The sequence below is a fragment of the Acipenser ruthenus genome, chromosome 6 (genome assembly GCF_902713425.1).
Source record: "Acipenser ruthenus chromosome 6, fAciRut3.2 maternal haplotype, whole genome shotgun sequence".
Classification (NCBI taxonomy): Eukaryota; Metazoa; Chordata; class Actinopteri; order Acipenseriformes; family Acipenseridae; genus Acipenser; species Acipenser ruthenus.
The window spans coordinates 34,593,898-34,614,699 of record NC_081194.1 but is presented as its reverse complement, the minus strand read 5'-3'; the positions used below and the strand labels follow the sequence as shown (position 1 = coordinate 34,614,699).

Sequence of the window (20,802 nt, the reverse complement as noted above, 5' to 3'; positions counted from 1 at the left end):
TCGTCCGAGGTCGCTAAAATATATATATATATATATATATATATATATATATATATATATATATATATATATATATATATATATACACAGTATATTTGGCCATAATATTAATATTATAGTTTATTACATATGATATAACTACTGCTTGTAACTTTCTGTCTGAAAAAAAATCATCACAATGCACAAGCATAAAAGATTAATTCTCAAACTGAACGCAGTAGGGATTCAAGGAAATGCACGCACATGGATTAGGGAGTAGTTAACATGTAGAAAACAGAAAGCACTGATTAGAGGAGAAACCTCAAAATGGAGCGAGGTAACCAGTGGTGTACCACAGGGATCAGTGTTAGGTCCTCTGCTATTCCTAATCTACATTTATGATTTAGAGTCTGGTATAGTAAGCAAACTTGTTAAATTTGCAGACGACACAAAAATAGGAGGAGTGGCAAACACTGTTGCAGCAGCAAAGGTCATTCAAAATGATCTAGACAGCATTCAGAACTGGGCAGACACATGGCAAATGACATTTAATAGAGAAAAGTGTAAAGTATTGCATGCAGGCAATAAAAATGTGCATTATAAATATCATATGGGAGATACTGAAATTGAAGAAGGGAACTATGAAAAAGACCTAGGAGTTTATGTTGACTCAGAAATGTCTTCATCTAGACAATGTGGGGCAGCTATAAAAAAAGGCCAACGAGATGCTCGGATATATTGTGAGAAGTGTTGAATTTAAATCAAGGGAAGTAATGTTAAAACTTTACAATGCATTAGTAAGACCTCACCTAGAATATTGTGTTCAGTTCTGGTCACCCACACTTCGTAAAGCATCTTTTTAAATATGCCTTTAAAAAAAAGAATAAAAGTGCCAAAATATTTAGTTTCACCCTGTGTGGAGTTTTGTCTGACTGGACTTAGAAATATAGTGAGAGTCAATGAGAAGTCCCAATAAACATAGGAATACAAACATGTGTGTGTAAAAAAGTAAGTAAACAAACAACTGTGTGTTTGGAACTAGGCTTTTGTTTTTGTGTTTTGCTTTTGTGTATAATAAAATTGTGCTAAAAGCCTCCAGCCTGTATATGTGCTTTCCTGCCGTTGACCTGCCTTGACTACAATCTACCACAATTAACATTATATTGTTCCTAAATACAGCTGTCAAATTGGCTGTGCTTTGATACGATTTATTAAGCAATGTAAAAACTATTAATGTAGAAATTACATATTTTTCTTTACTACAAAGATTATTTTCAAAATGTAATGGAGCTTTTTCATTGGCACAGGTATTTTTTTTTTTTTTTTTTTTACAAAATATTAGTAAATTTGTAAACCCATTTCAACACAGGAATAAAACTTTTTTTTTTTAAATGTCACATTATAAACCATATTGCAACAGGACGGCTCAGAGATGACATCCCAGACCAGTTATAGCGAATGCATTTTTACTTTGGGCTAAGTTTTGAGGTGCAGACATGTTTTTTTTTTTTTTATAGAAACGTTCTCATATTAACTTTTGTTTTGTACTTGATAACATTAATTTAAAAATCCAATTGATGCCTATGATTAATGCGTTTTGTGACTAATTTGAAGCTATTAATAGTTATCAATATTAACTAAATCGAATTATTAATCTAATTGATTAATCTTGTTACATAATTGATTTATTAATGTTTGGATCTACTCTTACTTGATTGATTACTGTCTTGTTCAGTCATCTTAAAATAAGTTAGAGTATGTTTTGTTGATTCAGATTTTGCAGCTGATGTATTTATTTTTTAAAGGCTGTCTGGTTGTGCTGCGCCTTTATTTATTTATTTATTTATTTTTGGGGGGTGAGCACTTCACAGTCTTGCACCTGGGGAACATGTCTACCCTATGTAGACTGTTTTGCCATTCATTTCTTGCAGTCAAGAAAATTTGAGTATTTTTACAGTATTATAAAGTAAAGGCAAAAGCACTTTTTAAAAGTTTATTAGTATATTCAAAGTTTAATAGTATAAAACTAGTAAGAAAATTCTCATTCCAATGTAAGGTGGATACATGTTTTTTATCTCTCAATGTCTCCTTCTTTAATGATTTGAACAAGGTTAAAAGATAAAGATGGTTTAAATCCAAAATTGTTCCTACTTTATTATGGACTGCTGTGTGGAGGATGTAGCTAAGGTAATCCCCCGACATTTGAAATGCCCAATTTGTAAGCCTGGCCCACTGTTGCAACCCTCGCGCTGACTCTAATTGCCCCTAATTGCATACTTAATTGTCCACCCATTACTGTTACTATCCAATAATTGTCAAAAAGTATGAGGTGCTCTTCAGGAAATAATTCACTGGTTAATTTATAGACAGTATGGTTAATTTATTTTTAAGATGGTTAATTTATAAACAGTATGGTTAATTTATAAACAGTATGATTAATTTATTTTCAAGATGGTTAATTTATAAACAGTATGGCTGGGACATTAAATGGCACTGTGAAGGACACCCTTGGGGTCCTTACTCTCATACCATATAGACGGGTAAATAAATTTGGATGCTCCTCCTTTTCCAAGAAAATTACTACTTTAATATCTTACATTTGCCATCTGAGTATTAGCGCACTCCGGTGACGAAGATAGGCATAAACTTTCCATGAAAAGGCTAAAATGATGAGGCATTATTTTAAAACTGCACAGTGTTTTACCGATTTGAAGGATAAGAAAGCTAATCACTGTGCTTAATACTGGTAATAATAATAATAATAATAATAATAATAATAATAATAATAATAATAATAATAATAATATAAAGCATGCCTAATATTTTCATTATTTATGCTTTAATACTCTTAACAGTTCCCTATACATTGGTTAACATACTGGAGCGCTAGCCTCCCTATCCTATGCGCTTATGTATGATTATGTTTTTGGAGGGCTTGCTCATGCGCCTTAATAAAAATGTTTCTGCGCCACAGATCACCCAGAAAATTCGTGGTCAATCAAAATGGACAACACTACTAATAATATTAGTAACATTTCTTTCAAACTTGCTGGTGAAACCTGATGAGCAAAACGCAATATCAGTACATTGGACAACAATTTTAACAGCCTAACTCCAACACACTGGTCCTCAAATTCCATTGAAGATGAAGTCAGGAGTATTTTTTATTTCAGCTAATAATCAAGGCCAACCCCAGCTGACACACCAAACAACACAATGCTGAAGTTGGCTCTTATTCATCTAGCTTCTTATTCGCATCCTACAAATGTAACACAAATTAAATAAGTAACTGGGGTATTTCAAGGGTAAAATTGCTTTGTGCCACTTATTTCAAAGTTGATTCTCACAGAAGGGGAACCATTTATGTCACCCATATGTATTTATCCCTGCCCAAAACAGATTTTGATACAAACTGCGGGCAATTTCGTATGTTATCCAATAACACAAATTGAATAAGTAACTGGGGTATTTCAAAGGTTAAATCAATAGGGGTTTTAAGGTTTCTGTCAGGGATTTTAAGATGCAAGCTGTCATTCCTTATTTATCATTTATTTTGCTGGTTTATTGTTATTCTCTAACTGTCATTCCATGGAAAACAGCTGTCATTCCATGTCATTCCACTTTTAGTTTGTATAATAGTTCATGTCTATGTATGACATAAGGGGTTTTAAGATGTGTCTTGGGCATTTTAAGTTATAAGCTGTCATTATTTTCCCCCATTATATTCAATGGGCATTCCTTTCTTTATAGTCAATAGACATTCCTTTCTCCATTGTATTCAATGGACATTCCGTTTTGTCATTCATTTTACAGACAATTCCATTATTTGTTATTTCCAAACTTTTGAACACTACTCAATTGCAAATTTAAACTGGCTTTTTTAGCATGACAGGAATGATCCAGTGCTGCCAAAGCATTTCAACACACGTTACATAAAATAAAATATAATGTTAATAACACACAATATCAATCCCTCCCCCCCGCCCTCCTTCTTAACAGAATTTAAACAATATAACCCCCCGCCCCCATGTCTAATTTAACAATAAACAGTGCACTTCTACTGAGTGTCTACACACTGTCCCTCAGGCTGTGACAGGCAGACACGTACTGGGCTGCCAACTCTGCTGTCAGAGCCTCCTCTCACAGCAGGATCCATAGTTTCTCAGGGTCAGGTAGGTGTGGAAACTGGGTCAACTGACTCAAGAATTTAGGGAGGTATCTGTCCCTTCTTTGGCAGTATTTGGAGCAGGAAAGCAGGAAGTGCACCTCGGTTTAGGCTTCTCCCAGCTCACAGTGACTGCACAGTCTGTTCCGTCTGGCCAGCTAGCTCTTTTCATGGCGGCCTGTTTCGATGGCCTGGCTGTGGTCACTGAGTCTGTACTTCGTTAGGGTTTGCCTTTGTTTGGGATCTTTTACCGACAGGATATTGTGCCAGGGTAAAGTCCCTGCTCAGGGCCAAGTCCCTGCTCAGGGCCTGATAGCATTCCAATTTGTTAATTAATTTTGTTTAATTATGCCAATGCTCAAGGTATGTCATTTTATTATTGAGATCAATTTCTTTCAATGTTATTGCTGTAATTTTGTCATTGGCACTGTTGCCAGGCTGGTGTTTCTTTGCTAGTTGTCTCAGGGGGTCTCTCTCTGAACAGAGCTGTTTGCTCTGGAATGCTTTGTGCTGGTAGGAGTGTGGCTCAGCCTGGCTCAGATGGACCCAGAATTTGGCTATTCTTTTTTCAATGGGTAGCAGTAAGGGGAATTACCTAGTTCAGCCCTACACACATGGTTTGGGGAGTTTCTATGTATATGTAAAATGTTTTTTTACAAAATTCTAAATGGAAAGTTTCAATTTGACTTTTATCCCATATTTTGTAATTACATTTTGAAAGTGGGCCCAATATTGCCCTGCCATAAAGAAGGATTGGTTGGATAACACTATCAAAGATTTTTAGACAGATTTTTATTGGGGGGTTAATATTTGTAAAGTGTTTTCTTTATGGCATAGTAGGCCCTGTGTGCTTTTTCCCTGATACATATTGAAGCTCCCTGACGCGCGATGGTCAGGCCCAGGTAAACGTAGCTAGTGTTGTGGGGCAGCAGTGTGGAGTAGTGGTTAAGGCTCTGGACTCTTGACTGGAGGGTCGTGGGTTCAATCCCAGGTGGGGGACACTGCTGCTGTACCCTTGAGTAAGGTACTTTACCTAGATTGCTCCAGTAAAAACCCAACTGTATAACACAGGTTCTAGAGGCACATCATGCCACGAACAAAAGAAATTCCTGAAGACCTCCGGGAAAAAGTTATTGATGCCTATCAGTCTGGAAAGAGTTACAAAGCCATTTCTAAGGCTCTGGGGCTCCACCGAACCACAGTCAGAGCCATATTGTCCAAATGGAGAAAGTTTGGGACAGTAGTGAATCTTCCCAGGAGTGGCCGTCCTGCCAAAATCTCTCCAAGAGCAAGGCGTAAAATCATCCAGGAAATCACAAAGAACCCTAGAACAACATCCAGGGATCTCCAGGCCTCTCTCGCCTTGGCTAAGGTCAGTGTTCATGACTCCATCAGAAAGACACTGGGCAAAAATGGGATTCATGGCAGAGTAGCAAGGCGGAAACCATTGCTCACTAAGAAGAACATGAATGCTCGTCTCAAGTTTGCCAAAAAGCACCTGGATGATCCTCAAGAGTTATGGAACAATGTTCTATGGACAGATGAGTCAACAGTGGAACTTTTTGGCAAAGTGGAACTTTTTGGCAAAAACCAAACACTGCATTCCACAGTAAGAACCTCATACCAACGGTCAAGCTTGGTGGTGGTAGTGTCATGGTTTGGGGATGCTTTGCTGCATCAGGACCTGGACGCCTTGCCATCATTGACGGAACCATGAATTCTGCTTTGTATCATAGAATTCTACAGGAGAATCTCAGGCCATCCGTCCGTGAGCTGAAGCTGAAGCGCAGCTGGGTCATGCAGCAAGACAATGATCCGAAACACACAAGCAAGCCTACATCAGAATGATTGAAGAACAAGAAATTTAAAGTTTTGGAATGGCCTAGTCAAAGTCCAGACCAAACCCCATTGAGATGTTGTGGCAGGATCTGAAACGAGCAGTTCATGCTCAAAAACCCACAAATGTCACTGAGTTGAAGCAGTTCTGCATGGAGGAGTGGGCCAAAATTCCTCCACGGCGCTGTGAGAGACTTATCAATAACTACAGGAAGCGTTTGGTTGCAGTTATTAATGCTAAAGGTGGCGTAACCAGTTATTGAGTCTAAGGGGGTGATTACTTTTTCACACGGGGGCATTGGGTGTTGCATAACTTTCTTTAATAAATAAACGAAATATGTATAAAATGTTTGTATTTGTTCACTCAGGGTTCCTTTTATCTAATATTAGGTTTTGGTTGAAGATCTGATAACATTCAGTGTCAAAAATATGCAAAAATGCAGAAAATCAGACAGGGGCCAAATACTTTTTCACGGCACTGTAGCTATATGTTCTATGTTAGGCACAGACATGCAAACACACATACATTACATACACACACACACATTTGATGCACACACCCAAACACATGCCACTATTATTATATATACACCTGTGTGTATACATCCATATATACACACAAGCATACCTATACCTATATATATATATATATTTATTTTTAACACCCAATTAACTCATGAGTTTGGTACATATGATATTGAGCAACTTTCTTATCTGGTTCAGTTCTGTGGATGCTGGGTTCCCTGCTCTGGAGGCTGCTGCTGCATAGCTGTCTGGCTTTGCTGGTTGCTGTTGCTAATCACTCTGCCATTGCTGCGCTGCGCAGGGGTTGGGGGCTCCACGTGGTCTCTGGGGCTGGGTGTGCTCCTGGTCTCGGTGTAGGTGCTGGTGGGGTCTCGGCCCAGGGCGGTATACTTAAGGACCTTAGCAAATAGCCTCACGCCCTCCCTGTTGAGGTGCACCTGGTCATAGAGATGGTAGTGCCTGATGTCAGTGGTGTGCCAGGTGCACGTTTCTCTCTCTCTCTCTCTCTCTCTCTCTCTCTCTCTCTCTCTCTCTCTCTCTCTCTCTCTCTCTCTCTCTCTCTCTCTACATGCAGAAAAGGCTATAAATAATAAGCCAAGCTTTCTTTTACAGCTTATAGGTACTGTATGTGCACAACTATTATGCTAAAAATATGTTAAATGACATCAGTGTGATTTGCATTATTCTCCAACAGAATTTAAAATTAAGTCGTGCAGTTCTTCAGCGTAATGTTTTGAATCTGTGGAACCATTATGCAAATAATGTTTATATGCGCCGCCTATAGATTATATAATCATGCCCCCGGAAGCAGGGTAGTATAGGAATTTCCGGTGACGTCAGTGCGTCTGGACTCCATTACGGGACTGCAGCTGTTTTGAGCGAAACAACAACAAGAAACGGAGAGACAGGCGAGAGAAACAGTGTCTCCAGCCGTTTTAAGAGCGTTGAATCCCGGGAACTGACACCCCCTTTCCATCCCGGGCCTCATTGGCTTCTAATCACGGCCGCTCTCGGCGAGGAAACTCTGGCCTCCGCTTCCTCCTCCTCCGACTCGGACACCGACGGAGCGTCGCCGCCCCCGCGGAAGAAACACCGAGCCTCGGCGGCGGAGGGAGCAGGAGAGCCCGGGGCTTCAACAGGGACAGCGGGCCTCTCTGCGGTTGTATTGGGACTCGCGACTCCGCATCCTCCTGCTATTCACATTAATATAAACCTTGTTAATAATAACAGTAACAGTATGCAGGCCAACGGGGCAGGACAGGGACAGAATCAGGAGCTTGCCTGTCTCTCTGCTGCCCAGAACGGGGAATCCTCCTCCACTGAGGAGGCCCATTCTAACGGGCTAATACCTAGTAATAACAACGGAAACAATGTCAATAATAATAACGGGGCTCCGTCAGGGGGTGACCCAGGGGCCCCCGCTTCCTCTGCAGCTGCTGCTTCGGGCTCTGAGATGGGGGCCACCTTGAAGAAAAAGAAAAGACTTTCACAGTCTGAGGAAGATGTCATCAGACTGATAGGGCAACATCTTCATGGTTTAGGGCTTAAGTAAGTACATTTATTTAAAAAATAATAATAATAATAATCATCACAAAATATTAAACGTTAGGCTACGTGAGACAGCCGAGTTGAGGGTTTCCATCTTGGACAATGCAGCACATATCTTGGATTGGTAGTGACACTAGATTTTTAATAGAATACAATATGAAACAAAACCAAGCAAAAAGAAATATATACTAATAAAATTAATATATTTTGAAGGTTTCGTTTTTGAGTCGTATTTCACCACCTCCGTCGTTCGATGGATGCATATACTTAGTTAGTACAAAGAACATAAATCATTTTTTTGGGGGGGGAGCAGAAGGCTGACACAAGCAATTACGAAATGCATACCCGTGTTTTTTTTTTTTTTTTTTTTTTAATATTATGTGTTAAGCACGAGGCTAATACAGTACAGTATTTTAGCCGTACTTTTAATTTCATCCACTAATTTTCAGCCTCCTTATTTGTTTTTATAACTACAGTATCACGCCATATCAGTTTTATTTCCCTAATTAGGAAGGAAGGAAGTAAATACACCGTATGTTAAACACATGGCGATATATAAATAACAATAGTGTCTGAAAATAGAGCTAAATATACTCTATAAGATGTGAACATGTACTAAATTATTTCAGAAACCGTTATCTCTTGCATTATTTTGACAGTAAGGGTACATTTGTTTTGGTGTATTACAAATCTCATCTGATTTGCTACGTGTCATAGTAAGCTTTAGGCTAATTCTGATTTTTAATTTATTTTTTAACTCTAGAAAATGAGCTTACTTTGGATGACATCATCGTTATGGTTGTCACAGTTGACGCAAAACTGAGAGATGTTCTCCCACAAATGAGTGGATGTGTCATTACTAATCGTGAAAAAGTGCACTGGAACACTCCAGGTCTTTTTGGTTTCATGGCAAGAGTGGAATGTGCATGTTAACAGCTGTTTTGTATTAGAAACGTTGGCAAAACTAATTATAGTGGGTTATATGCACTGTATGTTTACAAGAAAACATTTTTTTTGTATTATTTTGGTTGAATGATACTACATAAACCGAGCTGGTGCAAATGCACTTACATTCTTTGCAACTTATATTAAAACTACATTCTTGTGCAGTCAGTCAGATCCTTATTTTTAATTGTATTGGTTGCGAAGAGTTAGATCATTTAAGGAAGTATAAATTACGATTTTTCCATTTGAAAATGTCATGTCTTGTGTTTATATATATATAAAAAAAAGAAGTGTTGAAATGGTTATATTTAAAGACTGGGAATTAGAATGTCCTAGTCCTTAAACATAGCTGATCCACTGTTCTATACTGGACAACACAATAAATTAGAATTGGCAAATCCTGAATAAATAATTCACATAACTGTATAAGATTAGCCACACTACCTGTTAAAGTTACACGTTGACTGGCAGTTTTGGTTTTAAGACCAGAATTAAAATACGTGGCCTCATTCAGCCCCAACCTTTTGATTGAAGAACAACTTGGGATGAAATATTGCTAGACTGGAAATGGGTCAGGGAAACAGCTTTAAAAATAATTTTCTTTTGATTTCTGAAAAAAAACAATTGTTTTCCACAGCCAAACAGTTGATCTGTTAATGCAAGAGTCGGGATGTCGTTTGGAACACCCTGCTGCCACCAAATTCCGCAACCACGTCATGGAGGGGGAGTGGGACAAGGTGGTATGTTTTGGGATTCATTTGTAATAATTGCCTCAACAATAATAGATATTGTGATCGTGGAATGTATGGTCGTGAAAGACAATTTGATCAAAATGAAGTCCCTTGTACATTCAAAATGATATACTATGGACATATCATATTCCTTCAAATTTAAGATGCAGCTGTAATTTCCCACTCTCAATTTGAGAAAAATAAAACATCAAATAGATGCATTTACAAAGATACAACCTTAGTGATACATTATACAAAGGAATACTCACATTTTCTGCAATTAAATGCTACAAACTCATCTATTAGGTATATTGGTAAAGCATATTGTATTTTGGTAAATTAACATGTCTGTAACAACAGCAAACCTTTCCTAGTTATCACCCTCTGAGTTGGAGGAGACCTCTTTATCACTTGACATCTCCCAGACAATGACTCCAGCTTCTTTGAAAATGGCTGCCTGTATGTCATGGATGATTTGAGATCAGGGAGTAACATTTTTGTTCCTCTTTTCTCTGGTCGTGTTCCTGTTTGTGTACTCAAGCAGTCGCATCTTTTTTGGCGATTTTAATACACGAATCGCTATACTCGAATTGAAGACACAGGCCATTTTTGAGAAGATAATTTTTTTTTTAAAGTGTTAAATTTGAAGGAATACGATAATAAAGGATTTTGGGCAGATTATTAATTCAATTATTGGCCTACTGCAATACTTTAATCCAAACTTGTAACTGTAGATTCCTGAATATAGTCCCATGTTATAACAGGACTGGTTTTGATGTTATGTCTAATGAAGAAAAATATTAACCAGAGCTTTGAACCCTTTTTTGGTAGCTTCATGGCTACTGTGGAAAAGCCCACTGTATAACCTATTTTTAATTTTTGTTTTAAAATGTTTTTTTAAAGACGAGATATTGGACAAGTGACTACATGTACTGGGGTAGAGCCTGTTTATGTTAGGCAGCCACACTGCCCAATTTCTTTCTTTTTAAATTTTTTTTTAAGTAATTCGTTTTGTCAGGTTTAACAGTAATTTCTTATAATATTGTTAGTTTAAAAGTCATGTCCCTCTGGCTAAAAAAAACATGTTAATGAAATGTCAATAATAAATTAAAAGAATATTTGTAACTAGTTTAATATTTTTTTTGTTCAAGATGTAGCATTTTTTGTTACTTTGTTTCATTTGCTAATTTGCAAAATAGCATTGTTTCATAAATATGCTGAAGTAACCATTTTTTGTTGTTTCACAGGCTGAAAATGACCTGAATGAGCTGAAGTCATTGATGCATTCTCCTAATGCTATTGTGGTAAGCCTACACCAAAAGCATTTTGAATCATGAAAACAAAATGAAATACAAGAGGGTTCTACATATGGATTATTCCAAGCTGAGTTGGAAACTGTTGCAGTGCTTGAGATATGCTGAATGTTGGAATGGCCTGTTCATACCTTTACACAGTTTTCTGTAACTCTGGATTTACTAGTTTGTTGGATTCCTGAATTTTAGTATTTTTATTGTCCCATGTCTGGGATTAAAAACACTTTGAAAAGCGCTTATTTTTCATGCATTATTTAAAATGTTTGTTTATACAGCCATGATACAAAATTTCCTTTTTTTCTTTATTGGTTTAATCATTTTGCTGTAAGAAATAGATGCACAATTGGGTACGTTTTTAATTGAAATCTATAATAACACGCTTGAAGCTGCTTCTTCTACAGTACTTTGGTTATAATATATACTTAGGGCTTTTGATTTTCGGTTTTAACTGATAAATGATAACACACAGATACAAAAAAAAATAAAATCGGTGTATAGCCAATAAACACAGGAAAAACACTGGAAATTGTTAGTCAATTCACATGACTCCACCCTTTTCCCATAAAAAAACAAACAAAAAAAACAAAACAAAAATAACTACCTTTCCCAGTGCAGTTGGGCAATGTCCCTCCTTCCTGACTTGTAAATGTCAGTGATTCGATCTGCATACTTTAAACCCGCCTCAACTACTGAGTGGCAGCAAATTCCTACGTTTTCTAGTAGAGACTCTGCTTGCGAGATTTAAAACGAGATTACAGGAATGGAGGCTTGTTCGCCGGGATGTAAAGCTGTATTACAGTTAAATAGGTTAAAATTTCAGAGTGTGTCAATGTAAAAACCCCAGAAGAATGTCCCGTGACCACAAGTATTTTGTTGAGGAAGACAACAAAGGAAAGAAGGTACAACTTAAATGTGCAAGTACTGTCAAGTTACTATACCGAGCATCAAAATAAACTTATTGCTATTATAACATGTGGAATTGAAAAACAATAAGGTATATAAATGATGGACATTGACGAAATGCTTTTGGTTTCTTTTTAATCACTCGATCATTAAGCCATGACCATGACACGCTTGATTATGACTGAAGCATATGCACTTAATCACCTAATTAGTGAGACTGGCTATGGAGTGATTTCAGCTGTTGAATTGCAAGCTTGAATGAAAGCAATAAAGAAAATCCTAGAAAAAAACAACATGCCACATCTGTCAAGAGAGCAGCGCCTGCTCAAATATAAGTGATACGTTTCTTTTGATGCTGAGTAAACATATTGTGACAGAAAAAAGTCCAAGCATTTTGGAAAATAACCAAAAACAATAATTTCATACAATCTGTAAAAAACGAAAGCCCCGAAAAGAAGATTTTCGGGGTATTGCAAATAGCAAAAAATAAGCATTGAAAAATGAAGCCCTATATATACTGCATACAGTAAGATATTAGAAATTATTAAACTTGAATTATGTATACACAAAAATCGTGACTGTCTGTGGATTTTTGTTGGAAAGGCACAATATTTTTTCTAAAGAACTTGTAATATTATCAAAATATAGAAGCTATTATAAGTTTCTGCTGCTTCCTGGTAGATAATCACTTCATGTGTTGTAGTTCAATCTCCCGCCACTGGTTTAGCAGTAATTAGAGCATGGAGCAAAAGTTCCAGAACGCAGCAGTTTACCAAGAGCATTGTATTTGAAATAGTTGCATATTGGATTAGTCTAAAAACAATAAAGAACCAAAATAATCACAACGCATTAAAATCAGACCTGTGATCATGTTAGTAAAACTAACAATAGGAAGACCATTAATTTCAAAGCATTACTTTGCACTTTTTAAAATTGCAAATTGTTAAGCAGTATTTTTCAGATCTTCTTCAGTCTGGAATAAAATACTGCTTTGTTCTTTTGCCAGCATGCATACTGAGGCAGCATCTCCCCTTCTCCTAAAATGTCAAATTCCTTGTATAACTGTACATTTTACATGTTAATCATATTGACTTGTTTGTGACATTTGTGTAGCTTATTTCACATTTCTTTCACACTGGGTTCTCTGTTAATAGATGTTAGGTGTAATGAAGTACAGTACATGCCCTAAAAAAGTCTAAATCTTCATTACTGTTTAATAGTATAGCATGCAAGTGCAAAATTGGTTTATTCATGGGCTGCCTAGCACAGCAATAAAACTGCCACAGGTTTTGTCATTGAAACGTTAATATTACTCAGCAGCTCAGTCTTTTTGACAATCACAGGACCAATTGTTTTTAGAATATTAAGTAAATGATCAGTTTTCTTGACTGTCAACTAGCAACTGGCTTTTAACATCTTGCTTTAAATTTATATTAATATTTATCTATTAAATATTGATCTTTTGCGTCAGACAGCATTGCAGTCAAGACAGTATACTATAAGAGCATGGGAGGCACAAAATGGTTGCATTTTTTTTGACATACTAAACTTCTAAAGAAAGTGTGTTATGAGAAACACCATGTCCTCTGTTTCTGCAAATATATGTTTATGCATCTAAATTAGAGAAGCTTATATATTTCACCCCACCGTTTTAACTTCTATATATCTTAAACCAATTCAGTTAACATTTAAAGTAGTAATCAAACTCCTTTGGGGGGGGGGGGAATCTACAAGAAAAATGAACCCTTTTTTGTCAGTAACTGTACAAAGCTGCTGCCGCCACAGTGTCTGAGACTTATCTAAGACACCATTTGAGATGGTGACTTCATACGTTATACATACTTACTGCTGGTGACCATTCCTCTTACATTAAGAACCCAGTGGTGTTTGTTTTTGTTGACAAAACCTTCCATTTCTAGTTACGTTTGAAGTTCAGTGCTCATTCTACTTTTATAGGATTTAATTGCTATTTCACAACTTTTTATTTTGTTTAATTTTGCATCCTCACAATGGGATCCTATATTTGATTTTGATTTTAATTCAACAGTTCATATTTTACCTTATGATATTAGGACATTTTCATTGTTATTTTATTCAGGCAAAATCTGACATTACTCACTACTTTAGCCTGTGACTCATTATTGTGGTCATCATGTGATATTTTGGTATGCTCAACAAATCTTAACGCTTTTGTGGTAGTAATTCTGCAAAGCCACTGCACTTACCAGGCCTCTTATCTTGGGGACAGTTTGGGGTATTGACTTCATATTGTCTGCCATATTTAGGTCATGTGACGTTTAGGTTTTTTACACCTTGAGATTAACATTTTTTGTCACTTATCAAAGGTCAGTTATAATGATGTAAACAGTTGCTGTCCTTTAACTCTATTGACTTATTACCATCACTTAAAAGAATAAAAAATAGTAGAAATAGGACCTCAATAGAGGATAAAGAAGTTACTAGAGATATTATTAGGCTTACTCGCTTTTTAGAGTAGGTATTTGACTTGGGTTCTTCATTCTGAAAAAGTGAAATTTATAATTTCTAGAAATTTCTCAAACAAATAATTAGCCTAAAGGAGAAATCTTTTGTATCAAAAGTTTTGCTTTTGTGGATGAGGAAAAAAAGTTACAAGAAATAGATTATTTCAGCAATTTTTTTGCAAAACTTCAATTAGGGATTTTTGACCATTCAATGCAAAACTTCTCTTGTGCACAACTCATACCAAAGATTCTCGATCAGATTTAGACCGGGACTTTGACTAGGCCATTCCAGAACCTTGATTTTATTCTTCTTTAACCATTCTGAAGTAGATTTTGATGCATGCTTTGCATCGTGTTGGAACTTCTAGTTGCGCTTTAAACCAAGTTTTGTAGCGGAGGGTTTCAGATGATTGGCCAGTATCTTTTGGTATGCTATGAAATCCATTTTACCATGTATTGAGAATAAATTCCCTGTGCCATTAGAGGAAAAACAGCCTCATAGAAGGATATTACCACCTCCATGCTTGACAGTATGTATGGTGTTCTTTTCTTTGTACGCCTCACCAGACTTTCTCCAAATGTAATGACTATCAGCGCGACCAAATAGCTCGATTTTTGCTTAGTTACGCGACAAAACCTTCGACTAGAACTCATATCCGTCATTCAAATGCTGTTTTACTTAAAGCGATTGTCCTTGTGACGTTTTCCTAAGAGTGGCTTTTTCCTTGGCCTGCGACCATTGAAACCTTCACCATGGAATGGAAACCCCAGTCCCACTTGCAGCCAATTCACTTTGAATATCTTTGGTAGTCAATCTCGGATTGTTATTAACCTTCCTCACAATTCTCCTACTTGTTCTTGGTGAAAGAACCTTCTTTCTTCCAGACCGAGGGAGCGTTGTGACAGTACCATGAGTCTTGTACTTCTTGATAATAGAAACAGTAGTTGAAGTTGGGGTACTCTAGTGCTTTGAAATCTTCTTGTTTCCTTCTCCAGCTTTATGATAATAAATAATTTTCTGCCTAAGGTCTTCAGATAACTCTTTACTTTTCCCCCATATTGACTTCTTGTTAATGACAGCAATCATCCTATGCCTAACCCTTTTATACTCTAAGAATGTTCACCTACAAACCTGCATTTTCTAGACTTTTCTAGAATTAGGTTATGCATTATCATATTGAAATTTCTAGAACCTTGTAGACAATACTATCATCGCATCAAAGGGTATGAATACTTTTAAATTAGCATTTTTGGAGTTTTGCAAATAAATTGCTGAAATAAATAATTGTACACAAAAGCAAAACTTTTGCTACAAAAGATTTTTCCTAAAATTCTTTGTTTGAGAAATTTCTAGAAATTATACATTTCCATTGGGGTATGTAAACTTTTGACTAGAACTGTGTGTGTGTGTGTCTCTATATATACAGCTCTGGAAAAAATTGAGAGACCACTGCAAAATTATCAGTTTCTCTGGTTTTACTATTTATAGGTATGTGTTTGGGTAAAATGAACATTTTTGTTTTATTCTATAAACTACTGACAACATTTCTCCCAAATTCCAAATAAAAATGGTCATTTAGAGCATTTATTTGCAGAAAATGACAACTGGTCAAAATAACAAAAAAGATGCAGTGTTGTCAGACCTCGAATAATGCAAAGAAAATAAGTTCATATTCATTTTTAAACAACACAATACTAATGTTTTAACTTAGGAAGAGTACAGAAATCAATATTTGGTGGAATAACCCTGATTTTCATGGAGCATGGAGCATTGTCCTGCTGGAAAAACCAATCCTCAGAGTTGGGGAACATTGTCAGAGCACCCCCAGATGAGTCCAATTTTCAGCTTAGCCCAACACCTGGTCGTCTAATGGTTAGACGGACACCTGGGGAGGCCTACAAGCCACAGTGTCTCGCACCCACTGTGAAATGTGGTGGAGGATCGGTGATGATCTGGGGGTGCTTCAGCAAGGCTGGAATCGGGCAGCTTTGGCATGAATCAAGCCAAGTACTAGGTTGTCCTGGAAGAAAACTTGCTTCCTTCTGCTCTGACAATGTTCCCCAACTCTGAGGATTGGTTTTTCCAGCAGGACAATGCTCCATGCCACACAGCCAGGTCAATCAAGGTGTGGATGGAGGACCACCAGATCAAGACCCTGTCATGGCCAGCCCAATCTCCAGACCTGAAACCCATTGAAAACCTCTGGAATGTGATCAAGAGGAAGATGGATGGTCACAAGCCATCAAACAAAGTCGAGCTGCTTGAATTTTTGCGCCAGGAGTGGCAAAAAGTCACCCAACATCAATGTGAAAGACTGGTGGAGAGCATGCCAAGACGCATGAAAGCTGTGCTTGAAAATCAGGGTTATTCCACCAAATATTGATTTCTGAACTCTTCCTAAGTTAAAACATTAGTATTGTGTTGTTTAAAAATGAATATGAACTTATGTTCTTTGCATTATTCGAGGTCTGACAACACTGCATCTTTTTTGTTATTTTGACCAGTTGTCATTTTCTGCAAATAAATGCTCTAAATGACAATATTTTTATTTGGAATTTGGGAGAAATGTTGTCAGTAGTTTATAGAATAAAACAAAAATGTTCATTTTACCCAAACACATACCTATAAATAGTAAAACCAGAGAAACTGATAATTTTGCAGTGGTCTCTTAATTTTTTCCAGAGCTGTATATATACAGTGCCTTGTAAAAGTATTCAGACCCCTGACCAATTCTCTCATTACTGAATTACAAATGGTACATTGAAATTTCGTTCTGTTTGATGTTTTATTTTAAAACACTGAAACTCAAAATCAATTATTGTAAGGTGACATTGGTTTTATGTTGGGAAATATTTATAAGAAAAATGAAAAACTGAAATATCTTGCTTGCATAAGTATTCAACCCCTGTGCTGTGGAAGCTCCCAGTTTACACCGATGAAAGAAATTGCCCTAACGAGGACACAATTACCTTTCCATTGGCCTCCACCTGTGAACAATTAAAGTTGCTGTCACATTTTCTGGATAAAAACCCCACTGTTGAAGGATCATTGGTCAGGCTGTGAATCTGAAGGAAAATGAAGACCAAAGAGCATTCTACAGAAGTTAGAGATCAAGTAATACAAATGCATAGATTAGGGAAAGGGTACAAAATAATATCCAAGTGTTTGGATATCCCAGTGAGCACAGTTGGATTAATAATCAGGAAGTGGAAGCTGCATCACACCACCCAGGCACTGCCAAGGAAAGGCCGTCCCTCAAAACTCAGCGCTCAAACAAGAAGGAGACTTGTGAGAGAAGCCACAGAGAGGCCAACAATCACTTTGAAGGAGCTACAGAGTTCAGTGGCTGGGAGTGGAGTAATGGTGCACCAGTCAACCATATCAAGAGCTCTGCATAACACTGGCCTGTATGGGAGGGTGGCAAGAAAGAAGCCGTTACTCAAAAAGTACCATCTGAAAGCACGTCTGGAGTTTGCCAGAAAGCATGAGAGTGACCCAGCTGCGATGTGGGAAAAGGTTTTGTGGTCAGATGAGACCAAGATAGAGCTTTTTGGCCAAAACTCAAAGCGCTATGTGTGGCGCAAGACACACCATCCCTACAGTGAAGTATGGTGGTGGTGGTGGTGGCAGCATCATGCTGTGGGGATGCTTCTCATCAGCAGGGACTGGGCATCTTGTTAAAATTGAAGGAAGAATGGATGGAGCAAAATACAGGGAAATACTGCAAGAGAACTTGCTTCAGTCCGCTAAAAAACTGAAGCTTGGGAGGAAATTCACCTTTCAGCAGGACAATGATCCCAAGCACAAGGCCAATGATCCCAAGCACAAGGCCAAAGCAACATTGGAGTGGCTCAAGAACAAAAAGGTGAATGTCCTACAGTGGCCCAGTCAAAGTCCTGATCTCAATCCCATTGAGAATCTGTGGCACTGTTTGAAAATTGCGGTCCACAAGCGTTGTCCAACCAACCTGAACAACCTGGAGCAAATCTGCCAAGAAGAATGGGCCAAAATCACTCCGACACTGTGTGCAAAGCTGGTACATACTTACCCCAAAAGACTTAAAGCTGTTATTGCAGCGAAAGGTGGCTCTACCAAATATTAATGTGTGGGGGTTGAATACTTATGCAAGCAAGATATTTCAGTTTTTTATTTTTCTTAAAAATATTTCCCAACATAAAACCAATGTCACCTTACAATAATTGATTTTGAGTTTCAGTGTTTTAAAATAAAATATCAAACAGAACGAAATTTCAATGTACCATTTGTAATTCAGTAATATGAGAGAATTGGTCAGGGGTCTGAATACTTTTGCAAGGCACTGTGTGTGTGTGTGTGTGTGTGTGTGTGTGTGTGTGTGTGTATATATTTGTGTGTATGTGTATATATATGTATGTATACACACAGTGTTTCCCCTAGAAAATCACATAGGGCCGAGGGGGGAGTTTGCTGTTATTTGCACAAAGTGCAGGTGTCGTCTCTGCAGCTTATTTTTGTGTGGCTTGGTGAAAAAAAACAGCCATGGCCTTCTGATGATCATATTCGGAAACTGGAAGTCAGTAAACCTCCAGACTGTTTCAAACAAACACTCACGTCTGTGATATTTAACAAGTTTGATTTGCCTTACATTGACACTTCAACACACAAATCTTAATTCATGCAAGCAAACTGAAAATTGATCATTGGAGGAAGTGTCAAAATAAGTGAAAATACTCTCCCATATGGATTATTAACAGCATTATACTTCTTCATTGCTAATTTACACTTCACATTTTATAATCGTTAGTTACACAAAGCATTTCCTTTAGAGTTACAAATCAATCAACCTTTTAGGTTGTAAACATACCCATTTATCTGGCCCAATATATTTATATATTTTTTCATGATGGTTTTTATTTTCAGTATGTTTCTAACTGTGTGGTAACCAAAGAGAGCCCACGTCTCAAAAGAAAGTGGCTAAACGAAGCCATTTAACATGCACTCATTTGTGTGCTTGTCGGAAAATGAAAATACTGTATTCAAGATTTGAAAATGTATGTGTACAAATGATACTAATTTTTTCACAATCAAACCTGCAACCAAGCTGTTACCATATGGTCACTGCAACGCTAAAACTGAATTATAATAATCCTAATTAGGGATGGGTCAGTGTAGTCAAATACACAATTACACAAAAAAATAATAATTCCAATAGCATATTACATATTCGAGTACACAGAAAAAACCTTATACATTAGCTACTAGTAGAAGCAAACGCGTCTTTCTTTTATTTTTTTACCGCTGATGCTTAACACCTGTTGTTATTTGCATCTTAAATGTAAGGACCCTAATTAATTATGCAATGCTTGTAATAGCAACATTCTACAGGAATAGTATTCTGTTTGAAAATGTTGCTAATTTTATTGGCTTGTTTTTAACTAATGTTAACAAATCCCTGCATGAGTTCCGCTGTAATGAATGTACACAGCAGCTTCTGCAGCTGTTGCTAGCCAGTCGTGAAACAGCTTCTGGGAGCATGGCATATAGCAAGTGCTAAAAGAAGTAACCCAAACTTGGGTAACATCGAAATTCGAAAGGTAATTAAACGTTATGATGAATATAACGACATACTAAATGTTAAGTAGAACAACGCAGTGACTTATATATAAAAAAAAGGCAAGATATTTGGAGTTGGAAAGGAGTTCTTTTTTAACTCTGGACTGCAGTTCAATGTAAAACATCTACTGTTGACTTTCTGTGAATGGATGGAGTAACATCAGCATTTGTACTGACCATTAAAAGTACAAACATGTATCCTTGTTTTGAATTATTTATAGGTTATTGAATAAAAGTAATTTAGATTCATCTGATGTCAGTACTTGATGGCTAGTTGTAATTAGTAATGTTAAACTATTATAATGTTGGAATGTATTTTCTATTGTTTTGGCCAGGTTACAATATTTACACAAGATTATTTTATAAATATTATTTGTTAGAATTAAACAGTTGTATAATATTTAGGTTGCTATATGATAGGTGTTATTTTATTCTGAATACACTACAGCAAAAATCATTTGGTTTGCGCAATATTATGCTACTGTTGCTTTAATTGGAAGAGATGCGCGCTGTGACGTTGCTGCTTGAGTTCTGTATTTGAATTCAGTAAACAAAAGGAAAAACTTGTGCCTAAGGAAATAGGGTATTGAACGAAGAAATCTCATCTTTGGCATTGTTTGTACACTTTGTGAACCCGGCTAAACTTTACAGGCTTACACTGTTATGCTGTCTGCTTGTACACACGCATTTGCCTTTTATTCTTGGGAGCGTAAGGGACCAGAGTTCGGGTAATTGAATACACAAAAATGTTGCACCCTGTGTATTCAAATAGGAAACTATT

The 20,802-nt window shown here is 37.0% G+C and overlaps 1 protein-coding gene across 1 annotated transcript in view; it reads left to right on the top strand.

Annotated features, from left to right (window-relative positions):
* Window positions 1-7,320: 7,320 nt before the first annotated feature.
* The window catches only part of wdr26a (WD repeat domain 26a), a 108,194-nt gene continuing 94,712 nt past the window's right edge, over window positions 7,321-20,802 (top strand). Inside the window, exons 1-3 of the mRNA XM_034017007.3 lie at window positions 7,321-8,053; window positions 9,636-9,735; window positions 10,977-11,033. Of these exons, the coding sequence (XP_033872898.1) occupies window positions 7,743-8,053; window positions 9,636-9,735; window positions 10,977-11,033 (468 nt within the window). The 5' untranslated portion in view covers window positions 7,321-7,742. The remainder of the gene's footprint in view (window positions 8,054-9,635; window positions 9,736-10,976; window positions 11,034-20,802) is intronic.